The sequence below is a fragment of the Penicillium chrysogenum genome (genome assembly GCF_028827035.1).
Source record: "Penicillium chrysogenum strain IBT 35668 chromosome Unknown utg000005l_segment0_segment0, whole genome shotgun sequence".
Taxonomy (NCBI): Eukaryota; Fungi; Ascomycota; class Eurotiomycetes; order Eurotiales; family Aspergillaceae; genus Penicillium; species Penicillium chrysogenum.
In genome coordinates, this window is record NW_026622753.1 from 1,246,282 (window position 1) to 1,265,154 (window position 18,873).

General features: G+C 49.8%; 9 protein-coding genes across 9 annotated transcripts; 4 read left to right on the forward strand and 5 right to left on the reverse strand.

Annotated features, from left to right (window-relative positions):
• Positions 1-628: 628 nt before the first annotated feature.
• Positions 629-1,714, reverse strand: N7489_008878 (uncharacterized protein; the record flags this gene model as incomplete). The annotated part of the gene is made up of 1 exon (XM_056714628.1): positions 629-1,714. The coding sequence occupies one exon, from the start codon at positions 1,712-1,714 to the stop codon at positions 629-631; it is 1,086 nt and encodes a 361-aa protein (XP_056562250.1).
• Positions 1,715-3,075: 1,361 nt separating this feature from the next.
• Positions 3,076-3,457, reverse strand: N7489_008879 (U6 snRNA-associated Sm-like protein LSm8; the record flags this gene model as incomplete). Its single annotated transcript, XM_056714629.1, has 2 exons — positions 3,076-3,347; positions 3,433-3,457. 2 exons carry the CDS (start codon positions 3,455-3,457, stop codon positions 3,076-3,078), a joined length of 297 nt encoding a protein of 98 aa, XP_056562251.1.
• Positions 3,458-4,210: 753 nt separating this feature from the next.
• On the reverse strand, positions 4,211-5,584 carry N7489_008880 (putative proline-rich, actin-associated protein Vrp1; the record flags this gene model as incomplete). The annotated part of the gene is made up of 4 exons (XM_056714630.1): positions 4,211-4,782; positions 4,847-5,387; positions 5,467-5,483; positions 5,545-5,584. 4 exons carry the CDS (start codon positions 5,582-5,584, stop codon positions 4,211-4,213), a joined length of 1,170 nt encoding a protein of 389 aa, XP_056562252.1.
• Positions 5,585-5,821: 237 nt separating this feature from the next.
• Positions 5,822-7,090, forward strand: N7489_008881 (uncharacterized protein; the record flags this gene model as incomplete). Its single annotated transcript, XM_056714631.1, has 1 exon — positions 5,822-7,090. The coding sequence occupies one exon, from the start codon at positions 5,822-5,824 to the stop codon at positions 7,088-7,090; it is 1,269 nt and encodes a 422-aa protein (XP_056562253.1).
• Positions 7,091-7,242: 152 nt separating this feature from the next.
• On the reverse strand, positions 7,243-8,415 carry N7489_008882 (60S ribosomal uL1 domain-containing protein; the record flags this gene model as incomplete). The annotated part of the gene is made up of 4 exons (XM_056714632.1): positions 7,243-7,783; positions 7,900-8,077; positions 8,142-8,305; positions 8,357-8,415. 4 exons carry the CDS (start codon positions 8,413-8,415, stop codon positions 7,327-7,329), a joined length of 858 nt encoding a protein of 285 aa, XP_056562254.1. The 3' UTR covers positions 7,243-7,326.
• Positions 8,416-8,462: 47 nt separating this feature from the next.
• N7489_008883 (uncharacterized protein) lies at positions 8,463-11,045 on the forward strand (the record flags this gene model as incomplete). The annotated part of the gene is made up of 1 exon (XM_056714633.1): positions 8,463-11,045. The coding sequence occupies one exon, from the start codon at positions 8,463-8,465 to the stop codon at positions 11,043-11,045; it is 2,583 nt and encodes an 860-aa protein (XP_056562255.1).
• A 1,063-nt stretch (positions 11,046-12,108) lies between these two features.
• N7489_008884 (uncharacterized protein) lies at positions 12,109-14,266 on the forward strand (the record flags this gene model as incomplete). Its single annotated transcript, XM_056714634.1, has 8 exons — positions 12,109-12,351; positions 12,417-12,445; positions 12,497-12,536; positions 12,597-12,888; positions 12,941-13,054; positions 13,111-13,436; positions 13,496-13,891; positions 13,943-14,266. 8 exons carry the CDS (start codon positions 12,109-12,111, stop codon positions 14,264-14,266), a joined length of 1,764 nt encoding a protein of 587 aa, XP_056562256.1.
• Positions 14,267-14,926: 660 nt separating this feature from the next.
• arfA (putative ADP-ribosylation factor) lies at positions 14,927-15,722 on the forward strand (the record flags this gene model as incomplete). The annotated part of the gene is made up of 4 exons (XM_056714635.1): positions 14,927-15,074; positions 15,193-15,437; positions 15,508-15,573; positions 15,630-15,722. The coding sequence occupies 4 exons, from the start codon at positions 14,927-14,929 to the stop codon at positions 15,720-15,722; spliced, it is 552 nt and encodes a 183-aa protein (XP_056562257.1).
• Positions 15,723-16,813: 1,091 nt separating this feature from the next.
• N7489_008886 (Aminoglycoside phosphotransferase) lies at positions 16,814-18,354 on the reverse strand (the record flags this gene model as incomplete). Its single annotated transcript, XM_056714636.1, has 3 exons — positions 16,814-17,748; positions 17,818-18,205; positions 18,259-18,354. 3 exons carry the CDS (start codon positions 18,352-18,354, stop codon positions 16,814-16,816), a joined length of 1,419 nt encoding a protein of 472 aa, XP_056562258.1.
• Positions 18,355-18,873: the final 519 nt, after the last annotated feature.

Genomic DNA, 18,873 nt, shown 5'->3' on the forward strand with positions numbered 1-18,873 from the left:
TGTATTCAAATATGCCGAGAACATCACGGCCCAGATCTAGATTGAGACCGCAGCTTCTGGAGGACCTGTCTAAGGATGATCGAGTGGAAAGCATTGTAATCTACTTGCGTTATTATGTTGTATTCTAGACTTGATTCAATGTCTAAAAGGAGAAAAAAATCCATTGCTGGTCAAAGACTATGTACTGGGAGGGAGTGATTATGGTACAAGAAAGTGATAATATCTAGGAATGAAGGAGAGCAGAAGAATAGAAGAAAAACAAGTCTGAAGGGCCAGAGTGCTGAAACAAGCAAAAGACAAGGAAAAGAAATGTGAAATGATAGGAAGGAGTGCTGTCGCGATGGACTCGCCCGTGCTCTTGTTGCGCTGAATTAACAGAGGAACTTTTGCAGGCGATGTAAGGCATTTCGCTTTTCTACTGGACCAGCCAGGTACATGCCTATGTAGGATATGAGGTCCCGACAGCAAGAGCGTGGATGTTTGCTTTGAGGGATCAGGTCGAGGAAAAATAGAAGACAATAAAAGCAAATGCTGGCTGGTCTTAATGCTTCAAACGCCGTTATAGAATGGAAGAGAGATAAGAGGTTTTTCGAGGATGAGTGTTGTGGACTTTGTGTTCGAAAGGCTTTTAGATGTCCATGCTCCAACGCCATGGACGGATGGGCTGTAATTGACCCAGGCCAATATCGTCGCGGTTGTCGTCGTTGATCTCTAGGTGTAGCATGTGGACCTTCTTGCTATCCCGGTGCATTGTGGATAGAGTCTTCGAGATATGTGGACGGTAGAACTTGTCAGTGTCATCTGTGGCTTTCGACTGAGGGCGGGATGCCGGTGTGTCAGGGTATTTCCATTCAAGACTCGGAGAGTCCGAGTTGGTGGTGGAGAACATAGAGTCAGTTCGAGAATGTGATTCTGGATCCGGACCATCGGAGTCGATACGGAGTCGAGTCAGCGATGGTCGAGGAGGTCGATGGTTCTGAGTGGTGTCATCGACAGCGCCGTCAGCGGTCTCGTTGATTCTTTCAGTCTCGCTCTCTCTGATCACAACATTCTTGGGAGCCCGGGATATGGTATCAAGTCCGCAGGCACTACCACGAATCGGCGAAGTGACGTCTGCTTTACCGGCCATCACTCGGGCACTTGGTGGTGGCTGGAGCATCCATCTGGTTTCGGCGCGGCTACACGGTCCACTAACAATGGGCGGGTGGAGATCGTTCACCGGCGGCACGCGGGGGATGTAGTACTTGGAGGTTTCATTCGGGTCTGCGCGACCGCGTCCAGAGAATCCAATGGACGATCCACGGACTTCCTGCTGTCCCCAAAGAGGCTCATCTTCCCGTTGGTAGCGCATCGACTTCCACTTCTCGCCGAGCGGATGCATCAGGCCACCAGTCTTGTCTTTCTTGAGTTGCGAGCTCTGGTCGGTATTCCAACTGTCCGTTCGTTGGACATTTCGGTGACCACCACGACGGGCTGGGGGACCAGGGCCTAGGGAGATTTCCTCCCGCCAGCCTACATTGGTACTGAAAGGGGTTGGCTGGGCGAATGGACGGGGTTGGTCGGTGACGATTTCGTTGTTGCGTCGCTCCTTCTCCTTCTCCCGCTGGATCCGGGTAGCATCCTTTCTACGTTTCCGACGATCGATATTTTCGGCGCAGGGGGTGCAACTGGCATAGTAGAAGACTGCGGACTGGGCGCCCCGATAGAGCCACATGGCTGGCGCGGGGGGTGAGTGGGGAATATCGGTTTATTGGGGCTTTTTGTGGCTAGGAGTTGTACACCGTCATTCAAGATGGGCTATCAGCCCGGGAGAACTGGTAGAATTGACCCAGTATTCGCTCGTTGTGTTGTAGTGATACTATCGGACACATGAAGGGCTGAGCGGGATAAGGGGGGAAACAGCGGAAAGGGGGATAGAAAGGTAAACGTAGGAATTGGAGATCGCCCAGCGATCTGTAGGGCCAAGAGAGGGTAAAAAATAGTTGGGAGAGAAAGTAAGAAAAAGATGAAATGGCAATTAGGGGAGATCTGAGGATTCTGAGGGGGGCGGTGGTTTCTGCCTGTTTCGCCTTTAGGCTTTTCGATATTACTGCTTGCGGCCTGAGCTGGGTATACATATATGCAAAGATATATGTTTTACGGACAGTCTGATCAATTTGATTGAATAGTTTTACTCTTGTTCTTCTTTTAAATATTTTAATTACCCTTGTACACATCACATTGCCACAGCATGTAGCCTCCTAACTTGCTGCGCCAAGTCCCCGAGGGGGGCTTGAGAGACCAGCAAGTACTACAAAATCATAGTTACAGACCTGACTGACTACATGTGTCTGTATGCCTGTAACATGACTGCCTAGTTCACCATATCCTCTCTTTATGGGATTCTTTTCTTTCTTTCTACGAGGGTACTCCGTACTTCATACCGTTGAACGAGGTAGCCTTGGCATCTTCCCGCGTGGAGTCGAGGAATGTGGCTGCAAACGGTACGAAATTACTCCTGATTACTCCTTTTTAAAAGGAGAATGTAGAAAATTGGAATGGTAATTCCACCTATCTCGAATCATACTGCTCTGATGTAAATTCACATTCCGTTCTGGATCGAAGAACGTAGGGGTCCTCGACATTTCATACTTGGGAGAGGCAAGTAGTTAGAATTTCCCTGTAAATTCACTGTCTTCGTGCCCAGCCTCGTCTGTGCTCTTGCCCCCCGCAAAGTCATTCGAGGGGCAAGAATGCCGAGTTGATGGCAAACCCCCATGTGCAGCCCCTTCTATATGCTTTTGGCCATTGCATCATTGCACAAAGATGTCAAAGCAACATCGACAGCTTGGGAGTTCGTAGGTTCGCAACGGAAAGTAATCAAAACATGGCGGGTCGACATTCAACGGCTTATCTGCGCATCGTTGTAGGGCCAAGGGCCAAGCCTGCAACGGTGAATTCATAGTAAAGGGCCACGCAACGCTGGCAAACTCAAGGATTGATCGGCTTGCTGAATCGTTGTATCGCATGCAAATGGTTTTCCCCAAAACGCCCGAAAAATGACAATGGAAAATAGCACCGTGCAAAAACCCCCGCTCATGCATTCTTCGTGTCTCGGATTACCTCGCCTTTCACCTTGGACCAGTCGATGTCTCCGTCCATTTTTTCGTCTATTTCACCGCACACCACGACATTGTCACCGCGGATCAGGTACAGCCCATGCTCAATTTCAGTGGAGGGCTCATCGTCTTCTGGGGTGCGGATGATGCGTTCAACGGTATTGGCGAGCACAAGATTGGTCGTTTGGTCGGTTGACAGGAGATCGCCGATGAGTGTGCGGCCGTCAACGGTGAGGATGAGGACCTTTTCTGTTTAAGGCGAGGTTGGTCAGCACTTGGTCTACATAGCCCTGAGATTGGATGTGCGAAGCATCTCAGAAACGGCAAAACTCACTATTAACGTAAAAGTGGAGAGACATGTTGGATGGGAGGGCGGTTTAACAAGGTCAAAGGATGTCAATTTTGCGGTTGATCAGGTACAGGTAGATGCACCGCTGAGTCGGGATCGAGCTGTGTCTCGAGCCAGGTGGTCCTGTCACTAAGCTTGGAGTAGCTCTTTTGCCTTGCGGGAGCAGAGAGGGTTCGTGGATCCTCGTTCAACTCGGAGTTCGTCACTTCGCGCAAAACGTGTTCGCCGAGGTAAAGAGCCGGATTGGCCGCGGTTGGTCGTAGCGTGGCAATTGACTTGCTGGAAATCCCCAAGATCGCCGGGAGAAAACCAAAGCTGTAGGAGCTCCGTTGAAAGATCGGGGCCAATTGAATGTCGGGTGATGGTAATGGCGCAGAGCGGGTCGATGTTGCTTGTCGAATATCAAGTGAAGATTGCGAGAATCCTCCTAGACGATAACAGTAATATTCTGGAGAACGCGAGCCCGTGGTCTCGATTGATAGCGAAGGGATTGGTGGTAGCACGTGTCTTGGTGCTTCATGGTTGTTTTCTACGATAATCGATTGACATCCCCGATTGAATCACGTGCTGAAGCTTATGGTGGATACCACATCATTTTATACTGTTTAATGAACGGAGATGAGTCTTATAAGAAAAAGATATTCTGTTCTACAAAGTTGGCTACAGTGACAATGAGCTACATAGATGACTCTAACGTAAAAGGATTTATGTAGCAATTCACTATGTGTGCACGATATCGCCCGCAATTTCCTATGCACTCCAATCAGCCTCGCAATGCACTCAGATCCAAAGGAACACTGCTGCCTCTTCCAGCACGATATCGGCGTTCTCCGCCGATAAATTGCCGTGGTTTAGGGAGCAGCCCATCGCTTTGAAATTTGAATCGCGGGTCTTCTATTAGGACTGGGCCATGTCCTTGTGTTGAAGGGATTCGTGAGCTTGGTGCAGGCGATCCACCATTGGAAAGTGTATAAGCGCTAGGATCCAGCGATGCAATGGGTTCGTGGGAGACAGGTCGAGAGGAAACAGGGGGTGGGCGGGATGGCGGTTCGCTTGGCGGAGCTGCAGGAAGTGAAGTTGGAGGCGGTGGTGGAGGAGCACCTGGGGCAGCTGATGGGGGTGGCGGGGGAGGTGCCGAAGGCGAAGAATGTCCCAGGGCGGAACGGGCAGCCTGCGCAGCAATTGAAGGCGGGGCTGCTGATGGGGGAGGGGGTGGTGTCGATCTAGAAGCAGCCGGTGGGGGAGGAGGTGCCCGAGTCGCAGGGGCTGATGGGGGAGGTGGTGGGGGTCCGGACGGCTTTCTTGATGTAGGCGGTGGTGGAAGCTTGCCCGGTGCTGGAGGGGGAGGAGGTGCGCGTGGAGGTGGCACTTCAGGGGCCTTTGTAGCTGACGCTGGAACTGCGGATGAGGGTCGTGAAGCAGGTCTCGGGGGGAGGCTTCTTCAAGCCGGCAACCAAGGAATTGACCGGTGGTGCGGGCGGTGAATCGGTTGATGATGGACGGGGAGGCGGCCTAGTCCCAGGAGGCCGGGGAGCTGTTGGAGGCTTGGGAGCTGCAGCAGCGGGTGGTCGAGGTGCACCTTCGGAATCAGAGATATATGGCGAGTCTCGATTGGCACCTGTATCGACACCTCCACGGCTGCGTAGTTTGGGCATCCCACCAGCGAATAGACCACCTAATTGAGGTGGCGTCGCACTGGCTGCACCATCTGTCCCAGAAACTCCTTCGCTGTTACTTCGTAATCGATTCGCGGCTGGGCCGGATGGTACGGGCGGTGCAAGCCCGCTTGGAGGCGGCCTCGCGCCAGGAACAGGTGGCGCACCCGCGACGGGAGGGGCTGCTGAGACGCCTCCTGAGCTTCCGATTTGAGGTGCTGATCGATCATTGGTGACAGCCTTCTTCAGCTTCGCGCCCTTATGGATATCAGAAAGAAGTGCGCCCTATCCATAGGTTAGCTACCGAGTTCCTTGGGCGACAAGCTGCTTGTGGCAGTGAAATTGAAGCATCGCATTTACCTACCCTGTCCTTAGCCTGCCCTTTAGGGGGTCTGCTTGGGATGCTACCTGGAGGGGGCGGCGGGGGGAGGACCGCCCAAACCTCCCGGCGGCGGCGGCGGCGGCGGGGGAGGAGGTGGCATGGTTAGGGATCAAATAATGGGTTTGTCAGGTAAACAGTTGCATATAATTCAGAGAACAATCAGGTCGGAATGATGTGTTCCTAGAATAAAAGGGAACATGGAGTTGTTAGGCAGAGAGGTAAGAAGACGTCAGGGTGCGAGTACGGAGAAGTGGACAGCGTCGGGGCGAAGTCTCCGCCTGGACTCTGCCATCGAAAAAAATACAGCTGCCTCACAACGTCACTCATCACCACAGCCATGAAAAGAGTTGCTCTAACAGCCAATAGAGGCTCCCGGCCACAGGGTCCGATCTGTCAATTATGTCAATTCTCGACTTCAGCACCCCGTCGTGGCCTCCCTATCGCGCGTCTACCCGCGCGCGCAAGTCGGGCTACGGCCTCCAATCTCCGATTACAGCCCTCGAAACGATCCGATAGATTGGTATTGGACTCTCCTCTACTTATTTCCCGCCGATATGCTTCCGCTGCAACAACCAAGACAAGCCCTGAGGCTGTAATCAAAGAGATTGAGCGGGACGCATCTGCCGTGCACCAATCAAATGCTGCAGCCTCCAGCGAGGTGGTAGTAGAATTACTCCAAAGATGCCAGCGAGTCGCTGAGTCCCTCGTCTCGCGGGAACGGGATCAGAGCGAGGGGTCCTCAAAGGGCGAGGGCAACGCGATCTCTTCTTTGCTGGACCTGGAAGAGAAGCAAACCGCAGCGAAGAACAAAGGCAAACCACAGTCCTCACAGCACTCAGACCCACGACTGGCAGATGCGGTCTCACAAATTGTCGTTGAACTTATGAAGGACGAGAAGGTCTTTATTTCGCCTGAAGCGCTAGCCTCCTGCACCGAGACCCTGACTCTGCTGCGACGGGCTGAGCATTTCCCCGAGATCTTCCACCTTTATGCCTACAAGCCTGTCCCAGAGGACGGCAGCTCTCCAGTGAAGTTGCTGAAGGCGAATCCCAAGAGTGTCAACAGCGCCGTTCCGGCGGAGTTGGCTAACAAGGCTCTTGGGGTTGCCATTGCACAGAAAAACCTCTCGCTCGTGCTAGCCATCATCGATAACACTTTCTGCGCCCCCGCCTTCCACCGCGCGAAAATCTTCAAGAAAGCCGGTGTCCCTCTAACCGGCCTTGCCGCTGCCCCGGCTGCTTGCTATGCTCTCGCGTCATGGGCCGCAACATTCCAGAATACGATGGATCCGAACGTAGCGACTGGGATTGCGTTCGCCGCTACTCTGGCTTATGTTGGCGGGACATCCTCCATGGGCATTTTAGCCATTACTACAGCTAACGATCAGATGGAGCGTGTGGTCTGGATTCCTGGTATCCCTCTGCGACAACGGTGGTTGCGCGAGGAAGAGCGTGCTGCCATGGATAGAGTTGCTGTCGCGTGGGGTTTCAAGGATCCTTATATGAGAGGTGAGGAAGTTGGCGAAGAGTGGGAAAGTCTTCGTGAGTTCATTGGCATGCGGGGCATGATTCTGGATAAAACCGAGTTGATGGAAGGCATGGAGTAAATTGATTCTCTGCATGTATCATAAATAGTCCCGTATTTCATACATAATGAGCAATGTAGAATACAACTCTTAAAATTCATCTGCAACTACATTATACTAGAGGTAATTACGATACCGAAGGAGCAAATTGAGACCGATCATGAGCTTCATTTTTATTTTCAGTCGTGAGACTATGACATAAAACCAGTTCTCAGGCCCAAACTAGACAACACTGGCGCAGTTAAGCGACAGATAATCTAGTAGACACGGTGGGGAGGAGACATGGAAGCCTTGATGACAAGACTGCCAACGTTCTGCCAGCCCTTCTTGAGGAGGGAGACAAGGTAGTTGATGGCGAGCATCAGGTTGGCAACAAGGGCCTCCTTCTCCATCTCGACGTGACCGATGGCAACACCGAGGCACAGAACCTTCTTGAGCTGGAACTTGATGGTGGACTTGACGTCGGTGACCTTGGCGGCCATGTCCTCAGCGTGGGAGACGGGGGTGGGGAACTTTCCGGCCTTGGACAGACCGGGACCGAGGAGACGGGGAATCTGCTTGATCAGACCCTCGGAAGCAAGGAAGGCATCGTACTTGCGAGCAAGCTTCTTGATGAGCTTCTTGTTCTTGTTGAGCTTCTTGAGATCGTCAACGGACATGGCATCGATGTTGTGGTGCTTAGCACGGTCGAGATCGTGCTGGTCACCAAGAATACTGTGAGTTTCGTCTGTTAGTTCCGGGTTCATTCGACGTGTAGATGTCCCTCGCCGTAGCGCATCACCGATGGAACAGTTTGCGCGGCGGGAGGGGGTTGCCGAGGGGAAACGCACCAGATGGCCATGTTGGGGCGGGGGACGCTAGGCAGCTTGATGGTACCAGAGAAACGCTTGTCACGCTGGGGGTCGTAGTTCTTCAGACCGATCTGAAGCTCAACGGTCTCGGTGAAGTTACGCTTCTTCTCATTGTGAGAGTAGTTGAGAAGGTTCTCGACATTCTGGCGCACTCCGGCTGTAATGAGACAGGAGCAGTTAGTGGCAAGACCATGTTGGTGTTAGCATGGGTTGAGACGTACCGACTGTGATCTTCGACATGATTGCTACAGTCTTCCAAAAGAAGTTGAAATTCTTATGGTATGGCTCTGCGCTGAATGCTTGAGAAAAGAAATTGTCGAGGGCCGTGAATTTCTCCGCTTGTGGGTGTGGACTCGCGCTAGTCTCAATTTGGCTTAGCGGTGCCCTAAATTTTTGTTTGCTGACATATTTTGTAGCCTAAGGCATCAATATATACATAGTTACAACCTTGGAAGCAGAGCACAGACCAGGGGTCCCCCTAAGGCGGTTGTACATTTACTTCCCAATTCAGAAACTGTGGAATTTCGGTGATATAAGTCATCATGTTGCCCAAATTCTTGCAAAGCAGCTACACTCGCTACAAAGATGACACCAACAGCTTTGCAACCTGGCTCCTTCAGGCAGCCGGTAAATGTGGCTACCAACCGCCCGGCCTCACTTCTACCGCGTCCACCTTAAACAAGGGTAAAAGCAAGAGCAAAAAGAGGCCGCAAATCTCAGGTCCAGTCCAGTACACCACGACTATTAAGGATCTTCAATTGCTGGCTGATGTTGTGGCCAAGTCTGCTCTCACTGTGCCTAAACCAGTTCTCATCATCGCCAAACGAGCGATCAAGTTGAGGAAACATGTCACTTCTTGGTTTTTGGGGCAAGGCGACACCGAGAACAACAAGAAACACGCTCATTTTATCTCTGCACTGGAAAAGGTCTGTGAGACCCTGGAATGGAAAGTGAAGAAGCCTTCCAACCCGGATACCGAGAACCCTTCTCCAACATCTGAGGCAGGGGACGGCAATGCCGACCTCGATATGTTCCTCAACAAATTTGCTGTACTCATCGTCGAGGAACCACAAGAGCCTCAAGAGCCTCAAGAGGGACAGCGAAAATACCCTGAATCAAAGCAGGTTGTGAATGTGGAGCTGGTTGAGAATGACGAGGATGAGGAAACCGATTCATACTTCAGCCTCATATTCTTCAAGACATACTGCTTGTTCCAAGATTTGCGCAACATGAGGGCATTTATCTCTCATACCTGGTCAGAATACCGGGATAAGAAGATCGATCTCATGAACGCTGCTGTTGTGACTGATAGTGCTTTGCAACTTGCACGAGATCTCGTACAGGAGGTGGTGGATGACTGGAGCACTTCAGTCCCCTCACCTGTTGATAACCTCCAGAAACTGGTCTTCAATATCGCTTGTATGACCAGGAGCATCGATCTGACCCCATCTACTGAAATCGGTCTGCCATACAATAAACACATGTCCGATGTAGCCGAGTGGTGCTATTTGCCAACGTGGATCATACTGGAATCGTTCACACATGTTCTGCAGAATGATCATCTGCCAGTATTCAAGAAAGGCTATTTCGGTACTTACGATGCCAAGGCGAACAGAGAAAGGATGCCTGTGGGCCAGAAATTCAACGAAGACAAAATCATTCTTCTCCAGCTACTGCCAGAGTTCTGCATGATTGATACATTTGGTATTCATATGCTTACACCCGATGCGATTACTACAGGCCTTCTTGATTTCTGCAAGACCAAAAAGGTTACTCCATGGCTTTGCTTTGCTTCTCAGGTCCTCCTTGATGTTCATCATATCATGCGTCACAGCACTTTAGGCGCATTTGAAGATCTTCGGATGTCTGGACTGCGCATTCAAAAGACCATTGATGACTACTTGAAAGTTTCCAAATCACATCCGCAGCCCAAATTCTGGCCTAAGGAGGGTGATGAAGAAATCAAAAGCGTACGCTTCGCAGTGGATTCGTGGATCATGAATGATCCCTTCTCGGAACTGAGACGTCATTCGATGCCAGGTAAGAACGCACCAGAGAACCATGTGCTTTTCTCTCAGCATGCCATCCTGTGTGGCTTGAGCTTGTTCCATCTCAACACCCGGATGCAGCATGTTGGACAACAACTCGTGACTCAATGGTACGATGTCCAGCAACTGGCTTTCTTGTACAACCTTGCAAAGATCGAATCCCATAAGAACTTGAGCTGGCCTGATATGGAGACTTTCATTAAGATCCACGGTGATTCTCATATATTCGTTGGTTCTCGGCCAAAGAATGCTACCGAGTCCTTGAACAGGCTTGAATTGGCCACAGGCATATCCTCCGCTACCAAGTTTGCCCGCAATGCCCGCAATAGAGGAGATTTCCATCGCCCTGATGGGAAGAATCCCAGAGTACTGACACCAACGACTACGATCGCGAAACTGTTCGGGGACCAGTATGTCCCTGGTTTTAGGGAGGATGGCGGCATTAGAAACATTGACAATATTCTGGATACGCTTTCGCAAGAGCTGTCCCTCCAGGTTACCAGCAAGGAGCCTCAGCCCTCCGATCCACAAGTCATGTTCCAACACAAGTGGTCCCAAACCCGCAACATCGGCACCCTACAACTTCTCGCCCTTTTGAAGAGTCGATTGTTCGAAGAGGAGCCTGTACTGCTGTTCAACTACTTCGGCATGCACAAGCGCTCCCTAGAGCTGCTGAGGCTGATCAAAGCGAAAGAGCACCACAAGTTTGTCCAGTATTTCACGCCTGCGTATATGCCCGATGAATCTTTCATCTCAAACATTGTGATTCTCGTCCACCACGTTGCGCGAGGCTCGGCACAAGGTGCGCGTGAAATGGGAATCTCTGTCAACGCTGGCAGTCGAATTGGCAGTCGAATTGTCATGAGCTGTGGCGACGTCATGCAGGAGTATCTACGGAAGAATGGAGATGTGGCATGCAAAGAGCTGAGGGTTTTCTGCAAGAGCAAAACGCCAATCCAGGATGAGATTGATTCTGATAAGGGAAGGTCTGAAGAGTTTTCCTATTGGTTTGGCTTTGAAGAGGCTCTGGAACCAAAGGTCCTCGCCTCGCTTATGACTGGAATCCCAATCGCTTAGGCAGGTGGCTCTGACATTGCGGCATTTTTTTTAAGCAGTATCTGATATGGTAATTGTCATATTGAAACGCTCGGGGATCAGAGACAGGAAACTACTACATATTTAGTATGTATTCGAATAACTAACCAAGGTGTTTCAAAGTAGGTACATTACTACATATGTAGTTACTACAATCGAATTCCATCTGGCTAGTGAGTAGTAGCAGTGGACTACCATTGATTACCTGTAAGGTCTACAGAACCTTGGAACTTCCAAGGTTCTTTTTTTTTCTTTTTTTCGGAAAAGTACAACGCTCTGCATCGAGTTATGGTAATATAATTGGTACATACTGAATAGGCAGAGATCGACCAAACCTGTGTTTTATCCATATGTAGATCAGCCACAGCCCTGGAGCCCTGGAGGCACGAGTTACTTATTAACCAGGCGCGTAACAGTCCAGCTGAGTGAATAAAGTCATTGTCAGAAGCTGGCTTACGTATATTAATTATTGGATGCATATATACTCATCTAGAAAGATCTTCAAGACTCTTCATTATCTTCTTCCCGAGGTCTGACCTCTGCACAATATATATAGTCCGGTATAGTCTGACCAAAACACAAGCTTTTGCTAAGTAGACGGGTACTTAACACAGAAACCCACAAAGTAAGCGAAGGAGTTACTAAACGTATTTTTCTATTTTAGGACGAATCTCGCCAGATGAAACAAGACTCGACATGAGCGGGGGCTGCAGGTGATCGCAGCGCTTAAACGTGACCGGCAGTGTCAGCCTCAGATGACTGGTCACCCGTTGGCCATTTTATAGCATTTAACTGAGGCTGCGCCCAGAGATTAAGATAAAAACTAAACTTGGCTTTCTGTTTATTCTTTTCTGTGATATATCCCGGGTTTCCATTATATGGTTAAGGGTGTTTATATGATTCCCGTTTGACCTAATGCCCGGGTGATATACCCCCTCCCGACTTGACAGCTGATCCTTCGACTATTGGCTATTAATATTTTCCCGACTTATATACAAGTCATTTCCTCCTGATCCAGCGTCTGGAAAACCACTTTGCTTTCACCATGTCTTATACAACAGATTCGCGCGAGTCGACTGCGCCTCAGGATTACTACGCAAGTCTTGACGATGAGGGCTCACTTGTGGAAAGATTTAAGAATATCGACGATAAAACGCAGTTTTACACTGCTATGCGCCGCCTACAGGATCCTCTTACTCATAATTTTGTGCTCGATTTTGGCAACGAAGAGGCATGGTGTGCATCCGATCTGGGCACCAATGAACTGAAACTATTGCTGAGTAAACCGGTAAGTCATTTTCACATTCAATTTGGTTGAATTCTATTCAATATCCAAGGTCTGACATGATACAGAGAGACAAATGTTTCGGTACACGGTGGATGTAAGAGCTAAGTTCCCAGATGTAGTTGTGTGTATACTGACGCGATCATAGTAATATATGGGCGCCAGAGGAGCAGAAAGAAAGCATAAGGGTAGGATGTCCAATTCCATTCGCATGAGCAGTATGAGCAGTATATACTGACCATTCCCAGGCGATTACCAAGCACTACGGGGTGTCGGAACGACTACAGGGGATGATGTGCACAGAGCCAGTGCATCATCCTGAACCCCCCAAAGTTACTACGCCATTACCAACAAAAAGGACTTCGCAATCGCCCAGTGTTGCGCCGTCATTCCAGCATGAAGTGGATGACCCGGAGAATGCACTCAAGCATCTCACTGAGCCAGATAGGCTCCGCGAGTCAGCATCCTTCAAGAATCTCACCTTTGCACAAGTCACGGACCAAATCTGGCACTTCTCTTCTGTGGACCATGGTCCTCGATGTGAGTATAGCACACCAAATTTGAGAGAGCATAACGTTAAACAAACCCTCAGACACATGTATCGGCTATAATACGTTGTTTGTGATCCCCACACTATCACAACCGAATGGAAAAGATCTCCCGGATGGAAAACGGCTTTGGACCTGGCTGGTCCAGTGCGATGATGGTATGAGCCGCACGGGGACACCCCGTTTCCCGGACCTCGAGCTGACTTGTTTGCAGGCACAATAATCTCAATCCAAGAGAACCCATTTCCAAGACGAAAGGGAGTGCCGATAGACGAAGCCAAGCCAGTCCTCGACATCGTGCGTCGGAACATCCGCTTTATTTTCGCTGGCGTTTCGAGACAGCACTTTGCCATGTCCGAGAGCGAGTCCTTAATCACCATCCGCGTGCGACATTTCAGTGACCTCGGACCGGATCAAGCCAATATCAAGCAGGAGGATGGACCGAGTTTGCTCTTCTATTATATCTTTGACGACTGGGTGTCAAGTTATGGGCTCATCGCAAAGCGAGAACACAAGTATGGTGTTGCTTTGGAGAACTTGGTTAGTATCGTTCTTATAGCCAGTTTGATGTGTGTCTATTTATGGCTAACTCTGCGCAGAGGGGCCAAATGCTCGAGCGTCCGGTGGTGGATTTGGTAAACGAGTTGCACTGGCTGGGTCGGCGACTCGCCGTTCTCAAACGATTGTATCAGAGCTATGAGCTTATCATGCGGCGACTCCTGCAACGGCAACGCATGCTCCGCGACGAAGCGCGTTCGGCTCAACCAGCCGCAATCTCGTATGGAGCCACCTTTGGCGATATGGAGTTCGTGGATATGCGCCAGTCGAGTGTTGTGAGCAATTCCAGTTTCCACAACACAACTGAGAAATCGGTCGGGGTGCAGCTGAGCTCGACGGCTGTGGCGCGCTTCGAACGGTTGGTCGATCGTATCAATCTGTATTGTTTGAGCGAGATTGAGAACTGCCTCAATGAGAAAGAGTCCTTGACGTTCCTGGTAAGTGCTTTTCCGGTTTTTATTCGGAGAATCCCTGCTGACGTGGCCTAGAATTTCAACTTGATTGCGCTCAAGGACTCACAGGCTGTTGAGAAGCTCACTCGGATCACTATCTTGCTGGCCAAGGCGACCATTCTGTTCCTGCCCGTTAGCTTGATGAGTGCATACTTCTCGACGGAACTCATTGGCGTGAAGAATGGGTACACCAAGACGGATTACTGGGTCAGTTTCGCAGTGATCTTCGTCGCTTCCGTCTTGCTCTTGACCGTTTTCGGTTACGCCAGCGATACCGTCGAAGGGAAGACGATTTATCGGTCGATGGTACGAACATTCTTCCGGAAGTCTCGTCAGAAAATGTCGCGACGACGGGAATAAGGGAAGACATTGAAGACATTGAATTGAAAACATTTATGACGCACCAAAAGAAAGGGTGCCTATCGGGTGCCTATCAGACACGGTGGGACCGTTGAGGGTCTTCGCCCGGACTTTCAAAGTTTGGTATTTCACTTACGGGGCCAACACGGTGTCCTCTTCCAAGGAGATATACACATTTCCATAGTCTATATAGGCAGAACTATTATCATAAGTTATACCATATATATCCTGAACAACTTGTAGAGTCATAAGTTCTTCTGGTATCTCCTCTCCTCATTTTCTCGACTGTTGCGTGTTCTTTCAAGTCGAAAAACGGGTGACGAAGACTACGCCCACCGCCATCGGTCTGCGTATTTCTGCGTATTCAAAACAAAAACGAAACATTTGAATTTCCCCTTCTGACTTCTTCGAGGATTCCCCTGAACTTGCATCTCTTTACTTCTCAAATCCAAAAAACTTATACCTTTTTTCTGCCGGTAAGTGACGCAGGTTTAACTGGCTCGTGCCCAGATTTGCCCCTGGATCTCTGACCGACAAGAGTCCACAACACGTTTTCCAACCCCTCCGCTTTTCCCCTTTCACCCACATCCCTCGATATATCTATCTCTCTGACCTATCCACTCCTCCCCAGGATCCGAGGTTTATCTCGCTACCGACAATATGGGTATTACTTTCTCGCGGTTGTTCGACCGGCTATGGGGCCGCAAGGAGATGCGCATCCTGATGGTCGGTCTTGACGCCGCCGGTAAGACCACCATCCTGTACAAGCTCAAGCTCGGTGAAATCGTCACCACCATCCCCACGATCGGTTAGTCCGCTCCCCGACCCTTCCACCGGCGACACCGTGATGCGCTTTTCGCAATTTCATAAGCCGTGTGGGAACTGTTGAAGCCTCCCCCCTTCCCGGAAACTGACGCCTAGTGCAGGATTCAACGTCGAGACGGTCGAATACAAGAACATTCAGTTCACCGTGTGGGATGTCGGTGGTCAGGATAAGATTCGTCCTCTGTGGCGCCACTACTTCCAGAACACCCAGGGTATCATCTTCGTGGTTGACAGCAATGATCGGGATCGTATCGTCGAGGCCCGTGAGGAGTTGCAGCGCATGTTGAACGAGGACGAGCTCCGTGATGCTCTCCTTCTGGTGTTCGCCAACAAGCAGGATTTGCCCGTAAGGACCTGGATCGGAGAATGTTTTTGTTTTGATGAACCTCATGCTGACCTCCCCCGCTTTTGTCTAGAACGCTATGAGCCCCGCCGAGATCACGCAGCAGCTTGGTCTCCAGAGCCTTACCCGTCGTGCTTGGGTAAGTGACATCTTCGATGTATGTAATATGTACACATTTACTAACCTTCGGTCCAGTTCATCCAATCTACCTGCGCCACTACTGGTGACGGTCTGTACGAAGGTCTGGAGTGGCTCGCCGACGCTCTCCGGAAAACCAACCGCGATTAAGGTTTATAATGCAAATTTGAATCGGACGTGTAGCTGGGTGAAGGAGAATACCGAAATCTGCAAATGATGGATTGATGATGATGAATGGCGGGGAGTTCTTTGGCCACACATGACATTGATCTCTGCAAGGAAAGGGGTTCTGCAACTGGTTCGCTACTTCTTTTGATGTTCTCTCTTCAAACGTCTCTTTTTCCTCTACGCTATGCTATTAGCCTCATTTGTTTTTCTTCTCTCCGGCGTCGCTCCAAAATTACTTCTCTGCCTTGGAACCCCGAGAGATCTGTATAAGTACTCAAAATTGTAAAATCTCAGAATCTCATATTGGGCAAGGAGAGAGAGAACAAGAGGAACAAATGAGCAGAGATTTCGCTACTTTCCATCTGCTTTCTGTCTGCTTTCTGTCTGCTTTCTGTCTGCTTTCCTATCTTGGCCGCTTTAAGCCGAATGTTGTAGTTTATCACGTGGTGGTACCTGAACCCGACTCAGCCCGAACTAGGCTTTGGCAGCCATCTACAAGGTTGTTTCTATCTAGTTCTATAGCTAGAGTATGGCATTGTGATTATGTCGTACATAGGCATTGCAGTAGGATAACTAGGGGTCGCCTTGGTTGAGACGAGGAATGAATGTCCTTTGTAGCAATTATTGACAAAGATTGAATTCCATACGCTTCAGGTAGCTTTCAAACTTAGGATAGGGAATGTAGCATTGAAGCCATGTATGACAGACGACGACTTAGATTCCCACGCATAACCTCTCCACCCAGCGGTAACAGCACCTTCATTAAACATCTCCATGGCAGTGGTTCTGTTAGGGTAGATCTACTGAGTGGGTTATGTCGAAGTGCGTTGTTGCTTGAGAGTGACCGAATAGTTGTTGAGACTAGGTTCTAAAGTTATGCAATTTGACATTTGACAGGTTCATTAGGCAATGTAAGATAGCTTGGCTAATATTATCGAGTCGCGTTCATATAGTTCACGGACTTGTGCTCTCTTATGACTGCCTGCGTGAACGCTCGCCATACATACACAGCTCTGACTACCGAAGACGTGTCACGGCGCTGATTCAGGTTTATGGCTGGTGACGTGGTATGGTCACAAACCTTCGGTATCTGCAGGTTCCTGATATGGCCAAAGTTTCGTGAATAACTCCCTCTCTTCGTCATCCTTGGCCAGTCCGATGAAGATGTCTTTGAATTTCCGGCTGTTCTCCTGGGCGATATCATAGTCTTTGGGCTCCACCATGCCATCAACCGGGAGCACAGATTCATCCCGGAACAACGTCAGCATCTTCCCGACACCATTCATGTTCTCCTCTTCCTTAAAGTGAAGCTCGACATCCTCAATGGTGAAATTAATCGGACATGGTACACCCGGAACGAGCTCTTCCCAATGAGCAAAGAGCGACATAAGTGATTCGCGAAGGAAAAAAAGATCACGGTTCTCCCATACTCCCGTGACGAGCCAAACTGGTTTCCGGAGGATAGGGATCCTCATATTTTTGAGGACAGACCAGTAACGAGGTGCTCGTTTATACACCTGAGCCTCGTAGTATTTGTGGAGGATCTGACTCTCCAGATCATTGTCAATCTTGCGTTGTTCCTCCACACTCAGGCTATCAAAGTCTTCCGGTCTTTCGGGGACGCCCCAGCCTTCCTGGAGAGGCCCACGGTGGGCACACATCCTTGGAACATCGGCATGATAGAATAACGGCGCAACGCGTGCCGATTGCCAATCCACGATACGTGTGACTTGGAGGGTCTCTGGATCGACGAAGATGTTATCCAGATGAAGATCGGGGTGCATCAGGACGTTGCTGGACGGTGCTTCCTCGGACCCTGCTCCGTTGGTAAGCCGAGGAGCAAGATAAGGAGCAACTTTCATATATTTGTCCAAAAGAGCAAGACCGTCTTCTGGATATTCCTTGGTTTTGATTGACCGATAATAGTTCATCCGAGGAATGGCATGTGACTCGATATACGCAATCTCGTTGCGTCCCAATGCGCGAGTATAGTCGCTAGGATCCTTCCCTATATTTTTTGTAAAAAGGATTAGCGGTTTTACACCAGCCTGTCGACTCTTTTCAAATGTTGACATACAGGGACCACGATCCAAATCCATGGCACTCCTTACCCCGTTCCACAATTCGCCGGTAGTGAGAGGTCCTATGGCGAATCTATCAGGGATGCTGGTCGTATCAGACTGAATGTTGGCTTCTTTAGTTTCCTCGCCCAGGGAGCGAAGGTCATCCTTGAAGTAAATACAGCCGTGCATATCGAAAGTCACACCGGCTAGAGTGTTCTGAATATCAACCACTTGGGTGATCAACTCGAGCTTTGAATCCCGAGGCCACTGACTCCAAACAGAGCCGAGACGAATACCGGGCGCTTTTTCTTCAATGATATACTCGGCCCCGACAGGACTACTTGACGCGTCAAACGACCATGCTAGGACTCGAGGGACAGGGACGCCCAACACGTCGGAAAGCTATAGACCTGGTTATGGAATTGGATGCAGCAAAGATGAGTCGATAATCTTACTAACTTGCGCGTGGCGATCTCGGATGCAATTGTGAAACGAGTAGCCCCGGCGTTGGGATTTGGGAGCTTTGCGAAAACCTCGCAACCATTATCCATCGTCAAAATGAATGCTTTATTATGTAGGCCTTCTAGACACTTTGTGACTTTGGTGCCTAGTGTGGATATTAGAATATGTATGTTGCGAATCCTGGAGGATAGTAACGCACAGGACTGAGCTCCCTCGCAAACACCGACGGCAACCTGAACCAGTTGCTGTAGGTCAAATCCCACATAACGAACAGAGAGTTCTTTTGCTTCATTAAACCTTGAAATTTGGGTCAAGTTATAAGCATTGTCTTAACCCAGAACGTCAGGCGTAGGTAGCTTACAGCCATCGGTGTCTGGTGTATCGGTGCAGATCTTCCCCAGTTATCTTCTCGTCTAGAAGAGAAGCAATCAGATATTTAGCGTAACTGGATGGGATAATGGCGCTTCTACTATGACATGATTACCTTTGCCGTTCTTGGTTTCAGTATAGAGCTCAGGAGAGCGAGGGACGTAGTGTTGTCCGAGGCGAGATGACGCGAAGAAGCTCACATGTTGAGGTCGAGAGTAAGAAAACGCGTGTATGTTGCT